This window comes from Erythrolamprus reginae, chromosome 7 (assembly GCF_031021105.1).
Source record: "Erythrolamprus reginae isolate rEryReg1 chromosome 7, rEryReg1.hap1, whole genome shotgun sequence".
NCBI classification, from domain to species: domain Eukaryota; kingdom Metazoa; phylum Chordata; class Lepidosauria; order Squamata; family Dipsadidae; genus Erythrolamprus; species Erythrolamprus reginae.
Genome location: NC_091956.1, coordinates 6,881,740 through 6,908,246, shown reverse-complemented (window position 1 = coordinate 6,908,246; position 26,507 = coordinate 6,881,740). Strand labels below are relative to the sequence as shown.

General features: G+C 42.3%; 1 protein-coding gene across 1 annotated transcript in view; it reads right to left on the bottom strand.

Moving 5' to 3' along the window:
* Positions 1–19,983, bottom strand: part of PPEF2 (protein phosphatase with EF-hand domain 2) — a 30,872-nt gene extending 10,889 nt beyond the window's left edge. The window contains exons 1-11 of the mRNA XM_070756728.1: positions 19,890–19,983; positions 17,689–17,697; positions 16,986–17,113; positions 15,683–15,740; positions 13,520–13,689; positions 10,637–10,751; positions 8,792–8,838; positions 4,487–4,653; positions 3,581–3,617; positions 1,993–2,142; positions 70–306 (exon numbers count right to left, since the gene is read on the bottom strand). Coding sequence (XP_070612829.1) covers positions 70–306; positions 1,993–2,142; positions 3,581–3,617; positions 4,487–4,653; positions 8,792–8,838; positions 10,637–10,751; positions 13,520–13,689; positions 15,683–15,740; positions 16,986–17,113; positions 17,689–17,697; positions 19,890–19,983 — 1,212 coding nt within the window. The remainder of the gene's footprint in view (positions 1–69; positions 307–1,992; positions 2,143–3,580; positions 3,618–4,486; positions 4,654–8,791; positions 8,839–10,636; positions 10,752–13,519; positions 13,690–15,682; positions 15,741–16,985; positions 17,114–17,688; positions 17,698–19,889) is intronic.
* Between the last annotated feature and the right edge of the window lie 6,524 nt (positions 19,984–26,507).

The window sequence follows — 26,507 nt, the reverse complement described above, 5'->3', positions numbered from 1 at the left end:
GTAGTCCCAAAGCAGAACAATTTGTACCTTTCTGCTTGCTGGAATTGTGGCGGTACTCCAAATGCTTACCTGTTCAATGTCATCGTCTTCGTCATAGCTCGAGGTTTCACTCGAGTCGTCCGATTCCGGAGGTGCAGAGGTATTCTGGGTTCCAGGTGACTTCCCGGCAGTTTTTGAATCTTCCCGGGATGACCGTTGTCCCCCTTGGGAGATGATGCTTCTAGAATCATTCCCGACCATTTTGGCACCTTGAGATACAGCAGAGCCCATAGATTTTTTTCTCTTTGGTGCTAGCACAGAGGGAATCTAAGTTGAGAAGGAGACGTCAAAGGACATACGTGACGTAGAATCAGTGGTGAGTCGCTGTCGATTCGGACAGGTTTGCCCGAACTGGCGATGGAAAAATTGACGCCGCTCACCGAGCCAGCAATGATGGCCAGGTGGCCACATCCCTGAACCGGTCCTCCAGTCGCCACTCCTTGAAAGCGGCTGCCAAGACACCCTCTGCGTAGGCGCAACTTCTGCACCTGCGCAGAGGGTTGTTTCCAGAAGCGGGTTGCAGCCGGAATGGTCTAATGGTCCATTTCGCTTCCCAGTAGCGAAAATGGACCTGCATGTGCAGTTCCAGCTGACCAGTGGGCGGGTGCATGCATTGGTGCAAATTCAGCTTCTGCGCATGCGCCGGAAGTAAAATTTCACGCTAGGACATGCACACAAGTTAGATTTTGGTGATTTTCACCTATTTTCTCAGGCAAGATTTGGCTTCCAGTCCATGCGCAGAAGCTGACTCTCGCACCGTTGTAGTGCGCCCACCCGCAGGATACATGCGCACCTGGGCTGATCATCGGGAGTGCTCCGGTAACACCAGTGAAAAGGAACCCCTGCCTGGTCATTTCCCCGACGTGATGCAAACACGTACTTCCTGGTAGGGAAAGTACAGTGATACCTCATCTTACGAACTTAATTCGTTCCGTGACCAGGTTCGTAAGATGAAAAGTTTGTAAGACGAAGTAATTTTCCCCATAGGAATCAATGTACAGTAGTACCTCTAGATACGAGCTGCTCCACATGCGAGTATTCCAAGTTACGAGCCATGACGCGAGCGAAATTTCTGTTCGACACCCGAGCTCAAATTCGGGATACGAGCCGAGCTTCCGCTAGGTGGTGCAAGAATCCTTGCTTCTGGTTATCTCGGCACGAAAAACAAAGTCTAAAGGCATTCGTTCGAGATGCGAGCTGATCGACTTACGAGCTCGGGTCTGGAACGAATTAAACTCGTATGTCGAGGTACCACTGTAAAAGCAAATAATGCATGCAACCCCATCCCAAAAGTCACCCTTTTGCCTTGCGCCTCTGGGAATCCCCACCTCCAGACTTCCATTGCCAGCTGAAGTGCTGGGATTTCCCTGAGGCTCCCCTCGCTGGGATTCAAAACAGCGCCAGCAAAAATGAAGAAATTCCTTTCATTTTTGCCTGCGCTGCTTTGAATCCCAGCGAGGGGAGCCTCAGGGGAATCCCAGTGCTTCGGCTGACAACGGAAGTCCAGAGGCGGGGTATCCCAGCAGCGGCAGCTCGGGTTCGTAGGGTGAAAATAGTTCGGAAGAAGAGGCAAAAAAATCTTAAGCACCGGGTTCGTATCACGAAAAGTTCATATGAAGAGGGGTTCGTAAGACGAGGTATCACTGTATGTGGACACCACCACCACCCCGCTTAGAATCAGATCTTTTCTAGAACCAAATTCTCAATCCAATTATGGAATTAGAAAGAACAAACAAGAGTGATCTCGGACTGTCTGTGTTTTGTCTCTCTTGAATCTGATGTTCAGTTCTGATCACTGCAACACCCAAAGGGCACAGGTAGCTCCCCACTTACCAACCATTTCTCCCACCAAGAGGTGGAAGACAGAGGTCCAAAATAAGAAAATATTTCCTGATCATCTTTAGAGGTGTGGAGTCCTAGTGGATAATCACTGAAATAAGAGTCAGCAGATACCTTACATCTCTCCACTTTGTCTAGCCGTTCCAAATCGGTCTTATCGGATATGCCTCCATGTACAACCAGCACCTTCCTGTCAATCAAAGTTGCCAAAGGGATGCTGCTAAATACATTCTTGATCACCGCCAAAAGTCTGTTGGCATGTTCCTAGCGGGAAGAGGAGAAGAGTGCAAAAACTGATACACACAGTCCGGGCTCACCTGACAAACACAGAAGATGCAATAGGTAGTCTGCGGAGAGGGGCGGCATACAAATCTGATTAAACTTAAACTTAAACTAAACTAGGCAAATCGGTCGCAGTCGGTGTTAGTGGGGTGTCAGAGGTCGACCTCTAGGTTACTCCCTTGTGGGGTGCCTCAGGGGTCGGTCTTCTCCCCCCTACTATTTAATATCTACACGAAACCGCTGGGTGAGATCATCCAAGGGCATAGGGTGAGGTATCAACAGTATGCAGATGATACCCAGCTTTACATCTCCACCCCTTGTCCAGTCAGTGAAGCAGTGGAAGTGATGTGCCGGTGCCTGGAGTCTGTTGGGGTCTGGATGGGTGTCAACAGACTCAAACTCAACCCTGATAAGACGGAGTGGCTGTGGGTTTTGCCTCCAAAGGACAATTACATCTGTCCATCCATTACCCTGGTGGGGGAGTCATTGACCCCCTCAGAGAGGGTCCGCAACTTGGGCGTCCTCCTCAATCCACAGCTCACATTAGAGAAGCATCTTTCAGCTTGTGGTGAGGGGGGCGTTTGCCCAGATTCGCCTGGTGCACCAGTTGCGGCCCTATCTGGATCGGGAGTCACTGCTCACAGTTACTCACGCCCTCATCACCTCGAGGCTCGACTACTGTAATGCTCTCTACATGGGGCTACCTTTGAAAAGTGTTCGGAAACTTCTGATCGTGTAGAATGCAGCTGCGAGAGCAATCATGGGCTTCCCTAGGTATGCCCATGTTACACCAACACTCCGCAGTCTGCATTGGTTGCCGATCCATTTCCAGTCACAATTCAAAGTGTTGGTTATGACCTATAAAGCCCTTCATGGCATCGGACCACAATATCTCCAGGACCGCCTTCTGCCGCACGAATCCCAGCGACCGATTAGGTCCCACAGATTTGGCCTTCTCCAGGTCCCGTCAACTAAACAATGCCATTTGGCAGGACCCAAGGGAAGAGCCTTCTCTGTGGCGGCCCCGACCCTCTGGAACCAGCTCCCCCCAGAGATTAGAACTGCCCCCACCTTCCTCGCCTTTCGTAAACTCCTCAAAACCCACCATTGCCGTCAGGCATGGGGGAATTGAAACATCTCCCCCGGGCCTATACAGTTTATGTATGGTATGTTTGTGTGTGTGTATGTTTGCTTTTAATAATGGGGTTTTTAGTGTTTCTCTTAAATTATTAGATTTGTTATATATTGTTTATTATTGCTGTGAACCGCCCCGAGTCTACGGAGAGGGACGGCATACAAATCTAATAAGTAAGTAAGTAAGTAAGTAAGTAAGTAAGTAAGTAAGTAAGTAAGTAAGTAAACAAACAAACAAACAAACAAACAAACACAGAAGATGCAATAGGTAGGCAAACCGGAATACCTTATATTTCCGCGTGACTTCCTTGGTAAACCCGTAGCTAGAGGCAGAAGAGAAGAGAAGGTTTTTAAATAGATGCCTCGGAAGGACCCCAAAACGATGCTGATGACAATATAAAAAGTGGCAGAGGTCGTCCTCCCCTTGTGACAGTTTGTCAGGTGCAGGTTCCTCCAGCATCATGCACTGGGTGTGGTGGGTCAGTAAATTCCAGATCCATCTGGTAGGGATGCCGTCTATCCAATAATAATTTGTACACCAAAGAAAATATTTATTCTAACAGCGGCTAGGATAACATATGCCCAACTATGGAAAAGTGAGGAGCTACCAAGAGAAGAAATGATAATTTAAAAAATTATGGGATGGGCCGAAATGGATATCTTAACCAAAAAATTAGAAGGGAAAGAGGAAACAGATTATTGTAGAGTTTAGGATAAATTCTACAATTGATTAAAACAAAGAAATAGCTAATTAGGTGAAATAAAATGCAAGGTTCCAAAGATCAATAATTGATATGTTAATCTTTTTAATTGGAATTAGATTTTCCTACGTCTTTTCTTCCTTTCTTTCTTTTTTTTTAATTTAACTTTTCTTATGAAATGTACAGTATTTGCAGTAAATATAGACCAAAATGTTCTCAATTAATGTAAAAATGTACACAGGTCCATATGTGCTTCTGATGAAAATTGGGATGTAAATCATTCCAGATGTGTGTGTTTTTCTTTTACGTTTGCTTTTGTTTTAAATTTAAAAAATTAAAAATTATTTTTAAAAAAGAAAATTTTATTTAATACATACACACGAAACACACACACCTATGGCCGTCCAACTCACTCTCAACACCTCAGTGGCTTACAAAGACAAATAAAATAAAATAGATTGCTGGTTCTGCAAGCATTTTGGATTCCATACCGGAAATTGATCATATAGTCCTCATGGTTTCCTCTATTGAGATGGACCTCCTTGGGGTAAATCAACAGGAAAACAAAGAGAATGATCAGGATCTCAATGGAATTCTGGCCTCGGTCAACAAAGTCACCGTTGAAGACATACAACTTCTGCGGAGATGGAAATCCGTTCTGTAAGGAAGAAAAAGATCCCTTAAAATTAAACTTCAGTAGGACAGTGAGATTAAGAGGCAAGCTCCAAGTGAGCCTTAATCGGTGGGGTCTTTGATGATCTCTAAGTCTGATATTTTCTTGCAGACATTTCATGACCCAACTAGGTAATGTCATCAGTGCTAGAAGGGAGTGGGGTTTGCTCCCTGATTATGTACTAGTGGCTTCTCCTGTCAGTGTTGGTGAGAGTGAAGAACACCAAAGGAGAATGGTTGCCTCTTCTGGATGCATGAGTTCGGAGGGCATCCAGGAGGCAGGAATGGTTGACTAAGAGGAGAGTCACTCATGAGTAGTATTGCTGGCTAATGGGTCATGCCCTCAGGGTATTTAACAGTGAGCAGAGCTCCGTTTTGTTGCAGAGAACAACATGTTTCATTCTAGCAGCTAGCTTGTGTAATTTCAGCTTGGGTTCTTAGCTTTTTGAAGATCTTCAGAATTCAAGCTCTTGGACGCCTCCGCTTCTGAATATTATTTCCAGCTGGGTAATTATTCTCATGCTTATCCACTACCGGACTGTCGCCAGCTCATAAGACTCTTTAATCATTTTGGCAAAGCCGTTTGAAAGACTTTAGTTTACTTTGAACAAACCTGAACTGAAAATAAATCTTGTAAATAAAAAATCCTTTGTTATTGAAAACCGATGGTGTACATCTGTTTTCTGGAGGGGCTAGGTGCTGGAACATAACAGAGTATCTCAATTTCCTTTAAGATTATCCAGGCATTCCATTGCAAATGGCAACTAGGATATGGGATGTTAATGGGGGTGAGTTGCTGAGGATTTGTGGGGGTTCGGAAGAATCTCTAGCTAATATTCTGTGCAGTTCGGGCAACCTCCAAATCCCAGGTTCTACGTGGCCTGTTTTGGATGCAAGTAAGTGCAGGGCACGTGTGGAGGCTTGGGGAGGATGAAAAACAGGCCTACTGGAAGATTGGGAAGGCTGGTAATGGGCCCATTTCTGGCCTCCAGAGAGCCTCCGGGGCCTGGGGAGGCCATTTTTGCCCTCTCAGAGGCTCGAGGAAAGCCTTCGGAGCCCAGGAAGGGCAAAAATGCCTTCCAGCCTGTTCTGCCTGGCTTTTAGCCACCCACGAGCACAGTAATAAATCAAACACACGACAGGAGAGCAATGAAAATAAAAGGTTTCTTTTATGTACAGAGGCTAAATGTCTGCTGGAGTGCAAGACCAACACTGATTTACAAGTCCAGAAGGTCAGGGTTACTCATTCAAAGTCCACCTGATATGTTCAGGCTTGTGCCAGAGCAATCTTGATTTACTAGTCCAGAAAATCAGAATTACAGACTCAAGTCCGCACAGCCTTTCCTGCTTGAGTGTCAGAGAATTCACAGAAATCCAAACCAAAATGAAACCATGCTGCAACAATGTTTCTTTCTTCCAAATGCAAACGATAATCACCCACGCAATGCACTCCGACCCTCCCTTTCGTATCAGGGTTTCAGCAGCGTCATTAAATCTTAACAGCTGTGCTCTTTGTTTCTATGCTTGCGCAGCTGCTCCTGCCTTCCCAACATCCTCCTCATTCGAGAATTCAGAAGACGATTACCCATGACATCTTCCCCTTCTGAGTTCGAGGAACCTCTAGCTCAGCTGTCTCCAAACTATGGCCCGTGGGCTGGATGCGGCCCGCTGAGGTGTTTTAACCGCCCACAGCAGCACACAAGATTTTACCAATCGATATAATAAGAGAGAGAAAGAGGGAGGATTAGAGAGGGAGAGAGAAATGAAGAGGAGAGATAGAAAGGGGGAGAGAGAAAGGGAGAAAGAGAGAGAGGGGGAGAGAGAAAGTGTGAGAGATACAAAGAGGGAGAATTAGAAAGAGAGTGAGTGAGAGAAAGAGAGGAGAGAGAAAGAAAGAGAGAGAGGGACAGAGAGAAAAAAGAAAGAGAAAGAGGGAGAGATAGAGAGGGAGAAAGGAAGAGGGAAAGATGGAAAGAGAGAGAGAAAGAGAAAAATGAGAAAATGATGGAGGGAAAGAACGAGGGAGAGGAAAATGAAACAAATGAGAGAAAAGGAAGAGGGAAGAGAGAAGTGGAGAGGAAGGAGGGAGGGAGGGAAGGAAGGAGAAATGGAGATTGTTGATTTAAGTTTAAATTTACTTGTTAATAAAGAAGTATAAATTACTTTATTACTTAATTATTAATTACTTAATTACTTATTACTTCTTTATTTTAAATATTGTATTTGTTCCCATTTTGTTTTTTACTTTAAATAAGGTATGTACAGTGTGCATAGATATTTGTTCATAGGTTTTTTTTATAGTCCGGCCCTCCAACAGTCTGAGGGACAGTGAACTGGCCCCCTGTGTAAAAAGTTTGGGGACCCCTGCTCTAGCTAGTGGGCTGGTTGAATCCATTCCCCTGTCTGTCTCTTCCTGCTCACTGTCTTTCTTTGCCTCTGCCTCGCTGTCTGATGTATCTGGCTGCAGCCAGACTGGTCTTCTGGAAACAGATGACTCCCACTGTTCATCATCAAAATCCCCAGCCACAGGAGCTGGCCTGAAGCCAACCCCAACACCGCCGTGGTGCAGAAGGCGGAGTGGGCCACACTCACCATGGCCACCCCCACCCAGCAACCCGGCAGAGAACCCTTTGCTAAAAATTTTGAAGCCCATCCCTGGATGAGTTCATAGAGGGAAGCCTTAAAATCCTGGACAAAATCCTGGGTGCAGATGAGTAAATGAAGAGACCAATGTAAGAGAAGAAGAGAAGAAATTAAAAAAAATGCCTCTCTGTTGATCAGTGTTCCTTCTAATTTTTTTTGGGGGGGGGGCGAAAAACTATAGTGTCTGAGCGGCAGTCCCTTTGGGACTGGGCGGCACAGAAATAATAAATAGATAGATAGATAGATAGATAGATAGGTAGGTAGGTAGGTAGGTAGGTAGATTGATTGATTGATTGATTGATTGATTGATAGATAGATAGATAGATAGATAGATAGATAGATAGATAGATAGATAGATAGATAGATAGATAGACAAAGAAATAAAAAACCCACCCTGTTTTGCCTCAGAGAATTTCAAAATAAAATACTGTACTGTGTGCCTATAACAGTGAGCTCATAATAGGGCAACTCTATCAATATCAAAATGCCACTTAAATAGTTGAGCTAGTTTCAAACTAGATTTTGATTTTCTTTCTCTCTTCCTTACTCCCATTCTTTTTCTTTTTCTTTTCCTTCCTCTCTTTTTTCTATCTGTTTCTCTCTCTTCCTCTCTTCCTCTCTCTCTCCTTCCCTCTCTCTCCTTCCCTCTCGGCTTCTGGGCAGGTTTGGAAAACTCTGAGTTGATGATGATTTTTAAGTGAGCGATTGCTCACTGCTCAGCTTAGAGGGAACTATGCTGTTGATCCTAGCACACTTCAAAGTGAAATGCTATGGAAGGACCAGACTTTTTCAAACTGGCCTTTTGATTTATTTATTTTTCCCCTTTTGCCCGAATGGATTGTTTTTCTTTCTTTTTTTTTCAAAGGGGAAAAAATTGGCCAAAACAGATTTGTCGAGGAATCTGGTGCGTTTTATTGCTTCACCATAGCAAAATCTAATGACTGGGGGGGGGAGAAATCTTATATAATCATTTTCTTATAAACTGCATTATATAAAAATCTTATATAATCATTTTCTTATGAACTGCATTATATAAAAATCTTATATAATTATTTTCTTATGAGCCGAGGTGGTACAGTGGGTAGAGTCCAGTATTGCAGGCCATTAGATCTGCAGATCAGCGGTTCAAATCTCATCATTGGCTCAAGGTTGACTCAGCCCTCCATCCTTCCAAGGTGGGTAAAATGAGGACACAGAGTGTGGGGGCAATAGGCTGGCTCTGTTAAAAAGTGCTATTGATAAATGTTGTAAGCCACCTTGAGTCTAAGGAGAAAGGCGGCATAGAAAATCAATCAAACAATCAAACAATCAAACAATCAAACAATCAAACAATCAAACAATCAAACAAACAATCAAACAATCAAACAATCAAACAAGAGTTACCATGTTTTGTCTTGCATGGGAAATTAAGAATTAAGGCCATTTTTAATAAAGGTTTATTTTGATTGCTTTTGACATATTGTCATCCAAGCTCTTCTTACCTTGTAAAATATGTGAAACAAGTCAAATATTTGCCCATGTAAGTCTCCTAGCGAAAGAAAGGGAATACAATAAAACAACAAACGAGAAGTTTATTATATCTTTCTTTCAAGAAAGCCCCCCCCTATGATCGGATGTAAAATGTCCGTTATCGCAAGAGGCAAAATTACAAATATGAATTCAACATAAAAATACATTTCATGTCTTCAGCTTCACCCTTCCTACTTCATTGCCTACTCCCTCCTTTATGTAATTTTTGGCACCCTTTCACGGTGCTTTCCAATTTGAAAAAAACCCTAAAACATCTATCACCCTGATAACAGCTCATTTCCTCAAGTTAATGACTTGAACTGGTTAGCATATCTCTTTCCCATGTCCTTGTAGCATAAACATCTCTTCTCTAGGGACATACATATCCTGTAAACATCCTGTTTATAAGGAAAGAAAGATTACCAAACAAAGCTCAAAAAAATATTATAATATATATGTAAATTCAACAGAAATTGTGTTACAAATTGTTCCCAAGTGATCCATCTGAAAGAGATCTATCTATATCTATATTTATATTATTTATTTTCTATCTCATCGATTTAGTTACCTACCTACCTACCTACCTACTGTTCTGTCTGGGTCACTCCAGAAACCAAGACCAACCCAAAAAGAGAATCCAGACACACTGGTAAAAGGCAAAGGCAGTTTATATAATTCAAGGAAAACACAGGTAACAGAAAATGTCCTTACAAACAGGAAAAACGCTGGAACTTCAAATATATACACGAAGGGAATACCTACCAACCTACCTACCATCTCCCACAGAGTGGGCCTCCTCTGGGTCCCGTCAACTAAACAATGTCGGTTGGCGGGCCCCAGGGGGAGAGCCTTCTCTGTGGCGGCACCGACTCTCTGGAACCAACTCCCCCCGGAGATCAGAACTGCCCCTACTCTTCCTGCCTTCCGCAAACTCCTCAAAACCCACCTTTGCCGTCAGGCATGGGGAAACTAAACATCTCCCCCTGGGCACGTTGAATTTATATATGGTATGCTTGTGTGTATGTATTTTAGTATATGGGTTTTTTTAAAATTTTTCAATATTTTAATTAATTGGATTATGTATTGGATTGCTTTTCACTTGTTGTGAGCCGCCCCGAGTCTTCGGAGAGGGGCGGCATACAAATCCAAATAATAAATAAATAATAAATAATAAATAAATTTTTATTTTAGTCTAATCTACAGTTTCTGTCTGCCTATCATCTATCTATCTATCTACAGTATCTATCTATCTATCTATCTATCTATCTATCTATCTATCTATCTATCTATCTATCTATCTATCTACCTATCTATAGTATCTATCTATCTATATCTATCTATCTATATCTATCTATCTATCTATCTATCTATCTATCTATCTATCGATCTATCGATCTATCTATCTATATCTATCTCTGTCTATCATCTATCTATCTATCTATCTATCTATCTATCTATCTATATCTATCTCTATCTCTATCTATCATCTATCTATCTATCTATCTATCTACCTACCTACCTACCTACCTACCTATCTAGAATAGAATAGAATTTTTATTGGCCAAGTGTGATTGGACACACAAGGAATTTGTCTTGGTGCATATGCTCTCAACATACATAAAATAAAATATAAAATATCTATCTATCTATCTATCTATCTATCTATCTATCTATCTATCTATCTATCTATCTATCAAATTTATACACCACCCATCTATGGAGACCGGGTCTCCTTTGCTGGACCTACTGCTGCTATTCTCTTTCTTGCAACTTTGCCAAGGACTCCACTTCAGCCTATTTACAAAAGGTAGACTTACCACACACGGTGATCTCCTCACTGTAGCAGGTAGAGATTCTGTTGATATTTGGCAGGTGGCTGAGATGTTTTTCCACCTCACGGAAGAGTTTTAGAACATAATAAGCGTGAAGATGCTACTGGGAATAAAGAAACAAAACATTAGAAAAGGCAACTGGAGAGAGGTTGAGCCTTGCTCTTCATATTAGATAGTCCTCAATTAAGGCCACAATTGAGGACAAAATTTCTGTTGCGGAACGAGACATTTGTTAAGCGAGTTTTCCCAATTAAGTGAATCTGGTTTCCCCATTGACTTAGAAGCTGAAAATGGGCCTGTTTCCTGAACGTCTGCTAGGCCTTGGGGTTTTTTTGCCTCAACCCTGTTGTGATTCGCTTGCGTCCTGCACAAATAATCATAGAATCAGAGACCAGGGAAATGTGGCACAGACATCCTCTGTTCCTGGCACCTGAAACGGACAGTGAAGGATATGAGGGGTCAGGGTCTGCTGCACTTCCTGCCAAGAATGAATCAGCACTTCCTGTCAGGAATGAAACAGCACTTCCTCTCAGGAATGAATCAACACTTCCTTTCACGAATGAATCAGCACTTCCTGTCAGGAATGAGTCAGCACTTCCTGTCACGAATGAATCAGCATTCCCTGTCTTGAGTGACTCAGAGAAAGAGGATGCTAGAGTGCGAAGAGCATCAAAAAGACTTGAATGGTTGGCTAAGAGAAGAGTCACTCATGAGTAGTAATGCTGGGTAATGAGTCACACCCTCAGGGTATTTAAGAGTAAGCAAAGCTCTGTCCAGTTGTAGAGAACAATGGATTATTTTGGCCTCCCACTGCCACCACTACCAGTTCTCAGAACTGGGCTGAACCGGAAGCGAGGTCAGTGAAATGAGGACCCAGATTGTTGGGGGCAAGAGGCTGACTCTGTAAACTGCTTAGAGAGGATTATAAAAGACCATAAAGCAGTATATATTGCAGAATGCAGCTGCAAGAGCAATCATGGGCTTTCCCAAATATGACCATGTTACTCCAACACTCCGCAGACTGCATTGGTTGCCGATCAGTTTCTGATCACAATTCAAAGTGTTGGTCATCACCCTTCATGGCATCAGGCCAGAATATCTATGAGACTGCCTTCTGCCGCACGAATCCCAGCGACCGGTTAGGTCCCACAGAGTTGGTCTCCTCCGGGTCCCATCAACTAAACAATGTCGTTTGGTGAGACCCAGAGGAAGAGCCTTCTCTATGGTGGCTCCGACCCTCTGGACTCAGCTCCCTCCAGAGATTAGAACTGCCCCCACCCTCCTTGCCTTTCATAAACTCCTTAAAACCCACCTCTGTCGTCAAGCATGGGGGGAACTGAGACATCTCCCCCTGCCTATGTAGTTTTTTGTGTATGATATGACTGTATGTATGTTTTTTAATATATTGGGGTTTCTTGTTTTTTAGACTTTTAAAATGTATTATTGTTATTTTAGATTCTAACTATTAGATTTGTCGTTATGTATTGTTTTTATCATTGCTGTAAGCCGCCCCGAGTCTACGGAGAGGGGCGGCATACAAATCTAATAAATAATAATAAAATAATAATAAATAATATAAGTCTTAAGTACAGTGATCCCCCGTTTATTGCGTCCCCAACCATTGCGAACAGGGTACTTCGCTATTTTTCAACCCGGAAGTCAAAAATACCATCTACGCATGCGTGCCGGGCACGCATGCGTAGATGGCAGCGGCTTCCCTGGGTCTTCCCCCTCTTGCTGGCGTCAGCGAGGAGTTTCCCCACCGCCCACGCAAACTCCTCGCTGCCGCCCGCCCTTCGCCCGCCCACGCCGTTCATTCTCGCCGCTTTTGAGCTAAATCCGGGAGCGAATTCGCTCCCGGATTTAGCTCAAAACCGCCGATAGCAAGCGGCAAGGAACAGCTTGTCTCGGCGCTTTCGAGCTGTCAGCTCGAAAGCGCCGAGACAAGCCGTTCCTTGCCGCTTGGTATCGCCGGTTTTGAGCTCAAAACCGCCGGTTTTCAGCTCAAAACCGCCGATAGCAAGCGGCAAGGAACGGCTTGTCTCGGCGCTTTCGAGCTGACACTCGAAAGCGCCGAGACAAGCCGTTCCTTGCCGCTTGGTATCGCCGGTTTTGAGCTCAAAACCGCCGGTTTTCAGCTCAAAACCGCCGATACCAAGCGGCAAGGAACGGCTTGTCTCGGCGCTTTCGAGCTGACAGCTCGAAAGCGCCGAGACAAGGCGTTCCTTGCCGCTTGCTATCGGCGGTTTTGAGCTGAAAACCGGCGATTTTGAGCTGAAAACCGGCGGTTTTGAGCTCAAAACCGCCGATAGCAAGCGGCAAGGAACGGCTTGTCTCGGCGCTTTCGAGCTGACACTCGAAAGCGCCGAGACAAGCCGTTCCTTGCCGCTTGGTATCGCCGGTTTTGAGCTCAAAACCGCCGGTTTTCAGCTCAAAACCGCCGATAGCAAGCGGCAAGGAACGCCTTGTCTCGGCGCTTTCGAGCTGACAGCTCGAAAGCGCCGAGACAAGGCGTTCCTTGCCGCTTGCTATCGGCGGTTTTGAGCTGAGTCCGGAAGCGAATTCGCTTCCGGACTCAGCTCAAAACCGGCGATACCAAGCACCCCCCGGACCCCCAACCCGGGTTTGGGGGGCTGCTAGGAAGCCCTCCATGCCGGCGGCAAACAGCCGCCCCGCCCCCAATCTTCGGCTCCTCGCTAGCGCTGTGGGAGTAAAAACACCGTCTGCACATGCGCAGACGGTGTTTTTACTTCCGCATCGCTACTTCGCGAAAACCCGCTCGTTGCGGGGGCTCCTGGAACGGAACCCTCGCAACGAGCGGGGGATCACTGTATTGCTATTGAGAGGGTTGTTCTTCAGTTAACTTACTTGATTGTTTCTGAAGGCTTCTAGGACAGTAACTGCATCGTCGGGCTTCAGGGGGAAACCAAGGCGAGGCCCTGTGTAACTGAAGGGTACCGCAACAGACTCCATTGACTTTTCCAGTTTGCTCCGTTTCGTAATATCCGTCTCGGAGATGATGTGGTTAATGACCTCCCCTAGGCAGGAGAAGAGCAAAAGTTTTAATACAGTATATTTCAGATACAGTGTTCCCTCGATTTTCGCGGGTTCGAACTTCGCGAATAGCCTATACCACGGTTATTCAAAAAATATTAATTAAAAAATACTTTGCAGGTTTTTTTTCTATACCAAGGTTTTTCCTGCCCGATGACATCATACTAATAATTTTTGCAAATAAATAACAAAAAAAATAATTATTGTTAATAAATAATTATGTTTATAAATATCAGGATCACTAAGTGTCTTATTCAATGGTGAGGACCAGTAATAATGGTGAGTAAATGGTTGCTAAGGGAATGGGAAATGGTAATTTAGGGGTTTAAAGTGTTAAGGGAAGGCTTGTGACACGGTTCATAGCCAAAAATAGTGTATTTACTTCCGCATCTCTACTTCGTGGAAATTCGACTTTCGTGGGCGGTCTCAGAATGCATCCCCCGTGGAAATCGAGGGAACACTGTATATTGGAGGGTGGAGGGCGCAGCAAAGGTAGTAAGTTTATGCACTATTTATTGAATACTTAATAGGTTTTTTTAATTGTCCTTCCTTCTCTAGTACTTTAGTATGATCCTTAATTACTTTTAAAATAGGAAATAATTAAATAGTATGTTTTTACCCATAAACGCTTTAATCATTTAAATCATTATCCAGAACTGAACTTTTATAGCCATTAAAGATAATTGATCTACTTGCCTAATATGTTATCCTACTGAACCTTAAAATGTTACTGTGGTCCTCCACAAATAATGCTGTCTATCATTTGTCCTTTTTGTGGCTATTCAAATAATGTGACTTCATCAACTGAAAAAGAGTCCAAGCAGCTATTTGAAAACTAATTTATTTATTTTATTTATTTATTGGATTTGTATGCCGCCCCTCTCCGCAGACTGAAATTCCCTGTCTTGAGTGACTCAGAGAAAGAGGACGCTAGAGTGCGAAGAGCATCAAAAAGACTTGAATGGTTGGCTAAGAGAAGAGTCACTCATGAGTGACTCTTGGTAGGTAAGCCACTTCCACCCAGTCACATGACCTTTAGGCCACCCCCAGTCACATGATTGTAGAGCCTCTCCCATGGGGTCCCATGGCCAGCAAGCCACAGCTACCCGGCCACATCACTATCAAGCCACACCCACAAAATAAACCACACCCACAGCGTGGCAGTAAAAAATTGGCTGCCCATTACTGGATTGCGGCCATTATTATACAAGTAGTCCTCAATTTACAACAGTGACCATTCGAAGTTACAATGGCACTGAAAAAATGACATGACTTTTTCACGCTTATGACTTTGGAAGCATCGCTAAGATCATGTGATCAGAAGCATCGCTAAGATCACGAGGACAGAAGGAAAAGGGGGGACATGATCAAACATTTAAATATGTTAAAGGGTTAAATAAGGTCCAGGAGGGAAGGGTTTTTAATAGGAAAGTGAACACAAGAACAAGGGGACACAATCTGAAGTTAGTTGGGGGAAAGATCAAAAGCAACGTGAGAAAATATTATTTTACTGAAAGAGTAGTAGATCCTTGGAACAAACTTCCAGCAGACGTGGTTGGTAAATCCACAGTAACTGAATTTAAACATGCCTGGGATAAACATATATCCATCCTAAGATAAAAATACAGGAAATAGTATAAGGGCAGACTAGATGGACCATGAGGTCTTTTTCTGCCGTCAGTCTTCTATGTTTCTATGTTTCTATCAAAATTCAAACCTTGGAAACTGGCATGTATTTATGACAGCTACACATGGGATTGCCATTTGAAACTTTCCCTACTGGCATCTGAGAAATAAAAGCAATGGATTGGGGGAGCCAGATTTACTTAATGACCAAATGATTCACTTAACAACCGTGGCAAGACAGGTTGTAAAATGGGACAAGGCTCAACAACTGTATTCCTTAGCAATGGGAATTTGGAGCTCGATTGTCGTAAAGCAAGGACTACCTGTGTATCTATTTACACATACACTTACGTTCTTTCAGGTTCCTTCGTGTGGCGCTCTCCAGGAGATAGTCAAAGAAGTGGTTGAGCTGCAGAAGATCAAAATAATATTGTGGAGGAGGTATCACACAGGCCTGTTGTGCTCCCGGTGGAATCTGATGATGAAGGCTCCTCTGACCAAGAAGACATGAGTGACAGGGAGGAGGAGAGTGTGGCAGACAGCTCAGAAGGAGATGAATTATCTAGCTCCTCCTTGGATTCGGAACAAGAGTTAATGATACAGCCACGCATGAGGAGAGCGATGCATAGGCAGCAACAGCTGAGAGATTATTATCAAAGAAAATGAGGCCACCTGTGGTTGGTTGGGGCTGTGGTAATCATGGGGCTGTTGGGTGGGGCTGTTTGGCCATTGTGGAGGATTATCTGATTGTGGTGTTTCGTGCCTGCCTTGCTGACTTCGACCTTGGTGTGCTGATTTTTCCACGCTTTGAAACTAAACAAGAGCAAAGTGTGTTTCACTTTGTGAAAGAAGAAGGACTGTGAATTGCCTCACAGCTGCAAGCTAAGTATCTCAGGACCGATAAGGGATTTTTACAAATTACCAGTTTGTTTGGAGACGCGTGCTCTTTGCTATACAAAAAGAGTGCTTAGTTCATTCGAATTTTCGGTATAAAGAACATTGTTTTGAATTTTCAAACATGTGTGTCTGAAATTTGTATCTGTGAATTTTCGGGAGGATTCTACCAGAGAGCTCGACAGAACACTGGTGGGCCCAGTAGGCTCATGTTTCGCCCTCCCCAGGCTCCAAAGGATTCCCTGGACCCTGGGGAGGGTAAAAACACCCTCCCCATCCGCTTGGAGGCTCTCCAGAAGCCAAAAATGCCCTCCAAGAGATTCTGTGTGAGCTATAAATCAGCTGGCCAGCACACTCATGCACATTGGAAATGAGCTAGGGCAATGGCTCGTGTGCCAGCAAATATGGCTCCATGCGCCACCTATGGCATCCATGCAATAGGTTCGCCACCACTGCTCTAGAACCTGGGAAGGCTGAAAAACAGGTCTACCAGGTCCACCAGAAGTGGGGGAGCAGTTTGTGCGTGGAACGCATGGAAGAAAGTAGAAGGGGGTCATACACACATGCACAGGGGTGGGGCGCATGGGAGGCTTGAGTTATGGGCGTAGGCACACATGTGTGTCTGACAGCACTCAAGGAAAAAAGGGTGCGCCATCCCTGGTGTAGGGTTTTCTGCCTGAGTAGGGGGGTTGGACTAGAAGACCTCTAAGGTCCCTTCCAACTCTGTTATTCTCGGCGCCTGTGCCGCCGCGCGCCATACCTTGATATGATCGTGTTCTCCCGCGTATTCTATGGATTGGAAAATGCGCCATGTGCATCTCCGACGCATTTCGAGCCGAGCTACAAAACGTCGATACCATCGTTGGATCAGAATCGCTGAGTTAATGGCTGAAGCAGGAAAAAAAGAGACAATTATTTTATTTATTTTATTTATTTTATTTATTTTATTTATTTTATTTATTTTATTTATTTTATTTATTTTATTTATTTTATTTATTTTATTTATTTTATTTATTTTATTTATTTTATTTATTTTATTTATTTTATTTATTTTATTTATTTTATTTATTTTATTTATTTTATTATTTATTTTATTTATTTTATTTATTTTATTTATTTTATTTGTTTGGTCAGATACGTATTGGTGCCTCCCCATTTGAACTGATATATATGTTAGATCCCTGTAATAGTTAGACAAAACTGAAGATTTAGTTGTTATGATTGGGAACTCTGGTTTCTTTCTATTGTATTTCATTTTAAGTTTGATGGCATATTATAGTCAAAGGATTGGTAATGACCTTTAAAGCCCTACATGGCATCGGACCAGAATACTTCCGGAACTGCCTTCTACCGCATGAATCCCAGCGGCCGATAAGGTACCGCAGAGTTGGCCTTCTCCGGGTCCCGTCGACTAAACAATGTCATTTGGCAGGACCCAGGGGAAGAGCCTTCTCTGTGGCGGCCCCGACCCTCTGGAATCAATTCCCCCCCCCGGAGATTAAGACTGCCCCCACCCTCCTTGCCTTTCACAAACTCCTAAAAACCCCACCTCTGCCGTCAGGCATGGGGAAATTGATTCCCCTGGGCCGTTTCTACTTTATGTATGGTCTGCATGAGATGTATGATTGTTTTTATGTTAAGGGTTTTAAACTGTTTTTTAAATCTACTAAATCTGTACTTCTATTCTCCTAGTTTTTCTCATCATCCCTATCGCCCATTTCCTCCCATGTTGACTGTATGACTGTAACTTGTTGCTTGTATCCTAAGATTTTTATTAATATTGCTTCTTCATTGCTTATTTGACCCCTATGACAATCATTAAGTGTCGTACCGCATGATTCTTGACAAATGTATATTTTATTTTATGTACGCTGAGAGCATCTGCACCAAGACAAATTCCTTGTGTGTCCAATTACACTTGGCCAATAAAATTCTATTCTATTCTATTCTATATTGGATTTGTACTGTTGTTGTTTTTTTCTTGTTGTGAGCCGCCCCGAGTCCTTGGAGAGGGGCGGCATACAAATCTAATAAATAATTATAACAATAACAATAATAACAACAACAACAACAATAACAACAATAATAACAACAAAGTTAGTTGGTGAAAGATCAAAAGCAACATGAGAAAATATTATTTTACTGAAAGAGTAGTAGATGCTTGGAACAAACTTCCAGCAGACGTGGTAGATAAATTCACAGTAACTGAATTTAAACATGCCTGGGATAAACATATATCCATCCTAAGATAAAATAGTATAAGGGCAGACTAGATGGACCATGAGGTCTTTTTCTGCTGTCAGACCTCTATGTTTCTATGTTTAACAACAACAACAACAACAACAATAATAGAAATAGTGCAGTCAGGCAGTAGGGAAAGCAAGTAGGATGCTTGGCTGCATAGCTAGAGGTATAACAAGCAGGAAGAGGGAGATTATGATCCCGCTATATAGAATGCTGGTGAGACCACATTTGGAATACTGTGTTCAATTCTGGAGACCTCACCTACAAAAAGATATTGACAAAATTGAACAGGTCCAAAGACGGGTCACAAGAATGGTGGAAGGTCTTAAGCATAAAACGTATCAGGAAAGACTTAATGAACTCAATCTGTATAGTCTGGAGGACAGAAGGAAAAGGGGGAACATGATCGAAACATTTAAATATATTAAAGGGTTAAATAAGGTCCAGGAGGGAAGTGTTTTTAATAGGAAAGTGAACACAAGAACAAGGGGACACAATCTGAAGTTAGTTGGGGGTAAGATCAAAAGCAACATGAGAAAATATTATTTTACTGAAAGAGTAGTAGATCCTTGGAACAAACTTCCAGCAGACGTGGTAGATAAATCCACAGTAACTGAATTTAAACATGCCTGGGATAAACATATATCCATCCTAAGATAAAATACAGAAAATAGTATAAGGGCAGACTAGATGGACCATGAGGTCTTTTTCTGCCGTCAGTCTTCTATGTTTCTATGTTTCTAAATAGAATACCCTGTGAGACTAGACTTTCAATCCTGGGCCTAGAAAGTTTAGAACTAAGACGCCTTAAACAAGATCTAAGTATTGCCCACAAGATCATATGCTGCAATGTCCTGCCTGTCGGCGAATACTTCAGCTTCAACCACAACAACACAAGAGCACACAACAGATTTAAACTTAATATTAACCGCTCCAAACTTGACTGTAAAAAATATGACTTCAGTTACCGAGTTGTCGAAACGTGGAACTCATTACCGGACTCCATAGTGTCATCCCCAAACCCCCAACACTTTACCCTTAGATTATCTACGGTTGACCTATCCAGATTCCTAAGAGGTCAGTAAGGGGAGAGTACAAGTGCACTAGAGTGCCTTCCGTCCCCTGTCCTATTGCTCTCCTATATCTTCTATTCCTTTCTTCTATTCCTATATCTCTTCTTCTATTCTTTCATTGATATGTTCTATTACTATATCTTCTTTTCTTTTCTTTCTTAGATATATTTTACTATGAGTATCTCCTCTTTAACCTTGATCATGTATTTTACTATGTGCTTATAGATATATACCCACTAAAACCCTCATTGTGTATTGGACAAAATAAACAAACAAACAAACAAACAAACAAACAAATAAATAAATAAATAAATAATACTGCCATTTTGGCAGTTCCAACATCCCACTGTTCTCACCCTTCCTGATCGATAGTTTCCCTGTATTAAGGTCTTTGAAACTTTTGCTTGAACCGGCATCTGTCTTCAATTGCTTCTTTTCCATGCTTTATAACCACATTGTTTTAACCAGTGGTACCCAAGGACATTGTAGGGTACCTAAAACAAACCCAGCCACCTGATTTGCAGCCAGCTTCCCCATTGTCTTAAATCGCCCAATGGGGAAAAACTGAAGAGGAAAGAAGTAACATTCTTGGCTTCCATTGGTCGGAATCTTACATAGGACAAGGGATCCATTGTGAAGCTTGGCTTGAGAACTTCAGAGAACAATAACAGAGTCGGAAGGGACCTTGGAGGTCTTCTAGTCCAACCCCTTGCTCCACAGGAGACCCATTTCAGACAAAGGGTGGTCCAATCTCTTCTTAAAAATCTCCAGATATTAAGAAAGCACCAGAATTTTTTCTATTGGGCATATCAAATCATAAATATAAAAAAAGATATATATTATTTAATAGTTCATATATTAGTAGCAGCTAGGTTAGTTTTTGCACAAAAATGGAAAGATAGTGAGATTCCAAAAGAAACAGATATTCTTAAGAAGATTTTAGACTGTGCCGAATTAGATATGATGACGAGACGGTTAAATAATCAAGAAGAATCAGAATTTTATGATATTTGGCAGAAAGTATATATTTGGTGGGAAACAAGGAATAAGAGATAAGCGTGTTGCTATATTATCTTACATATTTGAATTTAGTATTAGAATTGTATAAGATGGTAATTATTAGTACAAATATAAACATCTTTCATCTTTCTTTTTTTTCTTTCTTTCTCTTTGTTCTTTCATAAAAACTTTTTCTTTTTCATATATATCCTTATAAATTTTGATACAGATTTATATTTATATTAAGATTGATATTTTTACTCTGAATAACAATATGTATTTTACAGATAAACTTTTTACTTTTATATGAAGACTTCTATTTTGAGTGGAGCGACTGTAGCTCCATTAAGTGTTATAAGTTTCGTTTGTTGTGTCTGTTACTTTGAAAAAACCAATAAAAATATTTTTTTTTAAATATTATATGTTATATGTTTTGTTTGTTGTGTCTGTTACTTTGAAAAAACCAATAAAAATATTTTTTTTAAAAATCTCCAGCGATAGAGTACCCACAACTACTAGAGGCAAGCTGTTCCGCTGATGAATTTTTGCTACTGTCAGGAAATTCCTGCTTAATTAGTTCTACCATAGGCTGCTTCTCTCCTTGGTTAGTTTCCATCCATTGTCTCTAAGGAGATCATCTAGATCATTGTGCAGTCAGGCGGTAGGGAAAGCAAGTAGGATGCTTGGCTGCAGAGCTAGAGGTATCATAAGCAGGAAGAGGGAGATTGTGATCCCGCTATATAGAGCACTGGTGAGACCCCATTTGGAATACTGTGTTCAGTTCTGGAGACCTCACCTACAAAAAGATATGGACAAAATTGAACGGGTCCAAAGACGGGCTACAAGAATGGTGGAAGCTCTTAAGCATAAAACGTATCAGGAAAGACTTAATGAACTCAATCTGTATAGTCTGGAGGACAGAAGGAAAAGGGGGGACATGATCGAAACATTTACATATGTTAAAGGGTTGAATAAGGTCCAGGAGGGAAGTGTTTTTAATAGGAAAGTGAACACAAGAACAAGGGGACACAATCTGAAGTTAGTTGGGGGAAAGATCAAAAGCAACACGAGAAAATATTATTTTACTGAAAGAGTCGTAGATCCTTGGAACAAACTTCCAGCAGACGTGGTAGATAAATCCACAGTAACTGAATTTAAACATGCCTGGGATAAACATATATCCATCCTAAGATAAAATACAGAAAATAGTATAAGGGCAGACTAGATGGACCATGAGGTCTTTTTCTGCCACCAGACTTCTATGTTTCTATGTTTCTATTATGTTTGTCCCAAAGGTGCTTTTTCAAGAGGCAACTGGGCTATCTGTTTTTTCCTTGAAGACTTGAAGAAGCTCCCTGGATGAGAAGCGAAATGTTTTCAAGGAAAAAATTAGAAACGCCAGTTGCTTCTTGAAAGAACACCTTTGGGATTTCCATCCATTGCTTCTTGTCCTGCCTTCAGGTGCTTTGGTAGAAGAGGTTGGATCGCCTCTTCTATGTGGCAGTCCCTCAAATATTGGAAGACCACCATCATAGAAACATAGAAGATTGACGGCAGAAAAAGACCTCATGGTCCATCTAGTCTGCCCTTATACTATTTCCTGTATTTTATCTTAGGGTGGATCTGTGTTTATCCCAGGCATGTTTAAATTCAGTTACTATGGATTTACCAGCCACCCCTGCTGGAAGTTTGTTCCAAGCATCTACTACTCAAATAATATTTTCTCAGGTTGCTTCTGATCTTTCCCCCAACTAACTTCAGATTGTGCCCCTTTGTCCTTGAGTTCACTTTCCTATAAAAAGCACTTCCTTCCTGAACCTTATTTAACCCTTTGACATATTTAAATGTTTCGATCATGTCCCCCTTTTCCCTTCTGTCCTCCAAACTATACAGATGGAGTTCATTAAGTCTTTCCTGATACGTTTTATGCTTAAGACCTTCCACCATTTTTGTAGCCTGTCTTTGGACCCGTTCAATTTGATCAATATCTTTTTGTAGGTGAGGTCTCCCGAACTGGACACAGTATTCCAAATGGGGTCTCACCAGGACTCTATATAGCGGGATCACAATCTCCCTCTTCCTGCTTGTTATACTTCTAGCTATGCAGCCAAGCATCCTACTCGCTTTCCCTACCACCTGACCGCACTGTTCACCCATTTTGAGACTGTCAGAAATCACTACCCTTAAATCCTTCTCTTCTGAAGGATCATGTCACCCACTCATTGGTCTTTTAATTAAACTCGACATATTCAATTCTTGCCTCTTTTTCCCCCATCTGTTTTACTCTCCAGACCCCTGACGGATGAACTTTGATGGATGTAGCTAATCAAGCATTCTGCGCAAACCATATGAACCAATAAGATGCTTTGGGGGCATTCTTAAAGATGAGTAGGAAGACAGTAGATCATAATTACTTCCTAATAGACATGATGGACATGATTGTGGAAGATAGTAAACTATCATCAGATATTCCCATAGAGCCTACAACTCAATGAATTTGGCTAGGTTTAAGGAAAGGTGTAGGAAATCTTGTGGACAGAGCATAGATCATCTAAACCTAGGGTAGGCAAAGTTGGTTCTTCTATAACTTGTGGACTTCAACTCCCAGAATTCCTTAATTAATCATTCAATCTCAGGAATTCTGGGAGTTGAAGTCCACATGTCATAGAAGAGCCAACTTTGCCTACCCCTGAATTCTAAACCAAGGGTGTCCAATCTTGGCAAATTTAAGACTGATGACATCAACTGCCAAAATTCCCCAGCGGGCAATGCTGAGTTGAAGTCCACCAGTCTTGGGGTTTCAAAGATTGGACACCCGTGACCTAAAGCCACGAAATCACTTTGAAGATATAACATATTTATTAAGCATTCAAAACAACAAAGACTATATAGACCAAACTCCCATTAGCAATGCACCAATGAAAGGTTTGAGATGACCAAGAGCCAAAGCGCAACCACAGCTTTGGTCTACAACATTTCAAAGACAAAAAAAATCCTCTTCTTTTTTTTATATACTACAGTGGTACCTCTACCTAAGAACGCCTCTACTTACGAACTTTTCTAGATAAGAACCAGGTGTTCAAGATTTTTTTCCCTCTTCTCAAGAACCATTTTTCACTTACAAACCTGAGCTTCTGAAACTGAAACCGGAGAAGGCGGGGAGAAGCCTCCATGGGGCCTCTCTAGGAATCTCCTGGGAGGAAACAGGGCCAGAAAAGGCGGAGAGAAGCCTCCATGGGGCCTCTCTAGGAATCTCCTGGGATGAAACAGAGCCGGAAAAGGCGAGGAGAAGCCTCTGTGGGCCTCTCTAGGAATCTCCTGGGAGGAAACAGGGCCGGAAAGGCAAGGAGAAGCCTCCGTGGGGCCTCTCTAGGAATCTCTTGGGAGGAAACAGGGCCTCCACCCTCCCTGTGGTTTCCCCAATCATACACATTATTTGCTTTTACGTTGATTCCTATGGGAAAAATTGTTTCTTCATACAAACCTTTCTACTTAAGAACCGGAATGAATTAAGTTCGTAAGTAGAGGCACCACTTTTTGTCTACAACATTTCAAAGACAAAAAAAATGAGGACACTGTGTAAATTACAGCATGATATTAGCACGCTTCTTTTTTTTATATACAGTATACATATATATATATAGTACACACACACACACACACATATATATACATATATATGACGGTCTTGGTATATTCGGGTTTCTTCCCGTGTAGGATTTGGAAATTTCTGGCGACGTTTCGACGAGGTTCCACTCGTCATCTTCAGGCTGGTGTTTCTGTCCTTGTTCTCAGGCGAACACACACACATATATATATGTTCTGTCTGGGTTCCCCCAGACGTCAACACCAACTAAAAAGAGTATCCAGACACGCTGGTAAAAAGCAAAGTCATTTTATATCTTTTGAAAACAAACACAGAGAACAAAAACTGTTCTTACAAACTGGAATGCTATGAAGCTTCACAGAACAGTCACAACGGCCAGACAATACAACAGGCTTCTTGCTGGCACACCCACCACTGTAGATAATAAAACCCACGCCTCCCCCAAGTTTTCAGCCTTCAAGGCTACAAGCCAGGATCAGAGACGCCAAGGATCGAAGCAAGGTCACAGGACTCCCAAAAGATAACTCTCCACAATACAGGAAGGGCGGGCCTGCCTTTTCAACCTTTCTGGGGAGAACCACACCCAAACCCAGCTGTTGCCTATTAGGGATGGAAATACCTGGCTAATTGTCCCCTTCGTTGTGCTGCTCTTCTCTGCCTCATATCTATGATGGCTTGTGCGTTCTCATCTAATGATTCCAGGCTACTCGCTTGGGAGAGCTCCCCCCTGGGGGTCTCAGGCTGTTCTCCCTCCTCCTCGTCCTGACATTCCTCTTCCTCGTCTGCCTGGGCCTCCTCCTCCTCCTGTTCCTCGTCCTCCCCCTCTGAGCATGGAGCCGGCATATATAGTATATGCTGTGATTGGTCCACGACCAAGTCAGTCAAATTTCACCTTAGTTCTAAGTTGCTTCTCTCCTTGGTTAGTTTCCACCCATTGTTTCTTGTTCTACCCTCAGGTGCTTTACAGAATGAGTAACATCTAATCATTAAGACTTAAATGACTAAGAAAGTATATATGAGTTTAATCAGCGGATCCTCATTAGTGATTATATTAAATGGAGGTTTGTATCAGCAAATCCGGGCGAGTGTGCAATCCCGACCTAGAAAGCAGTGTAACAAAAACAGGATGAAGCCCTAGCTAGCATTTATAATTCCATCAAATCCCTCTGCTGGGATAGAGCCACGTGTAGAAGAATACGTGATTGTTATAATTAGCTTTGTTAAATACCTACTGTACTGCTTCACCCTCTAATATGACTTGTATCTTATCCATAGGCATTACCTCCCGAGGTAAAAGATGACACATAATGAAGGGAATTTGCTCGAGTAGTAGCTGTAGTGAGCAGTTCTGTCCTAAGTAACAACCAGGTTTCTGGAAGATACATAATTATAGGATGTCTTTTTAAGTGTGTGAAATGTGTGTATGTATTTTTCTCTCTCTCTCTCATCTTTATTTTCACAAATAACTCAAGGCAGGGAACATATCTAACACACGCACTTTAATTTGTGGGGAGGAAAATAGGGAAAAGAATCTGTTTACCAGATATTCATCGGGCTAGCTTCATCTGGCTACCTTAGTCTGGTCAGCTTCAGCACATTATTTTATCCCCTGGTTAGGGCTTTAAAAAACCTTGTTCAGAGAGAGTAACAATGAAAGAAACATTGGGAGCAAGTAGAGCAATGAAAAAAACTTACAAAGACTTAGGGCTTGGAAAGCATTCTTTGCAGAGAGTAACAATGAAAGAGCTTGCAAGCCGGTAAGAGCTGGGAACATTGTTAGCATGTGGTTAGAGCTGGAAAGAAACATTGGGAGCAAGTAGAGCAATGAAAAAAAACTACAAAGATTTTAGGGCTTGGAAAACATTCTTCGCAAAGAGTAGCAATGAAAGAGCTTGCAAGCCAGTAAGAGCTGGGAATATTGTTAACATGTGGTTTGAGCTGGAAAGAAACATTGGGAGCAAGTAGAGCAATGAAAAAAAACTACAAAGACTTAGGGCTTGGAAAGCATTCTTTGCAGAGAGTAACAATGAAAGAGCTTGCAAGCCGGTAAGAGCTGGGAACATTGTTAGCATGTGGTTAGAGCTGGAAAGAAACATTGGGAGCAAGTAGAGCAATGAAAAAAAACTACAAAGATTTTAGGGCTTGGAAAACATTCTTTGCAGAGAGTAACAATGAATTAACCTGCAAGGTGAGAGTTGGGAAGATTGTTAGTACCTAGTTAGGACTGGGAAAAAAAGCTTCAAAAAAAAGCTACATTCAGAGTATAAGATGCACCTGAATTTTCAGCCTCTTTTAGAGAGGAAAAGGGTGCGTGTTATACTCCGAAAAATACGGTAGCTGGCTTTCATGGTGAAGGCAG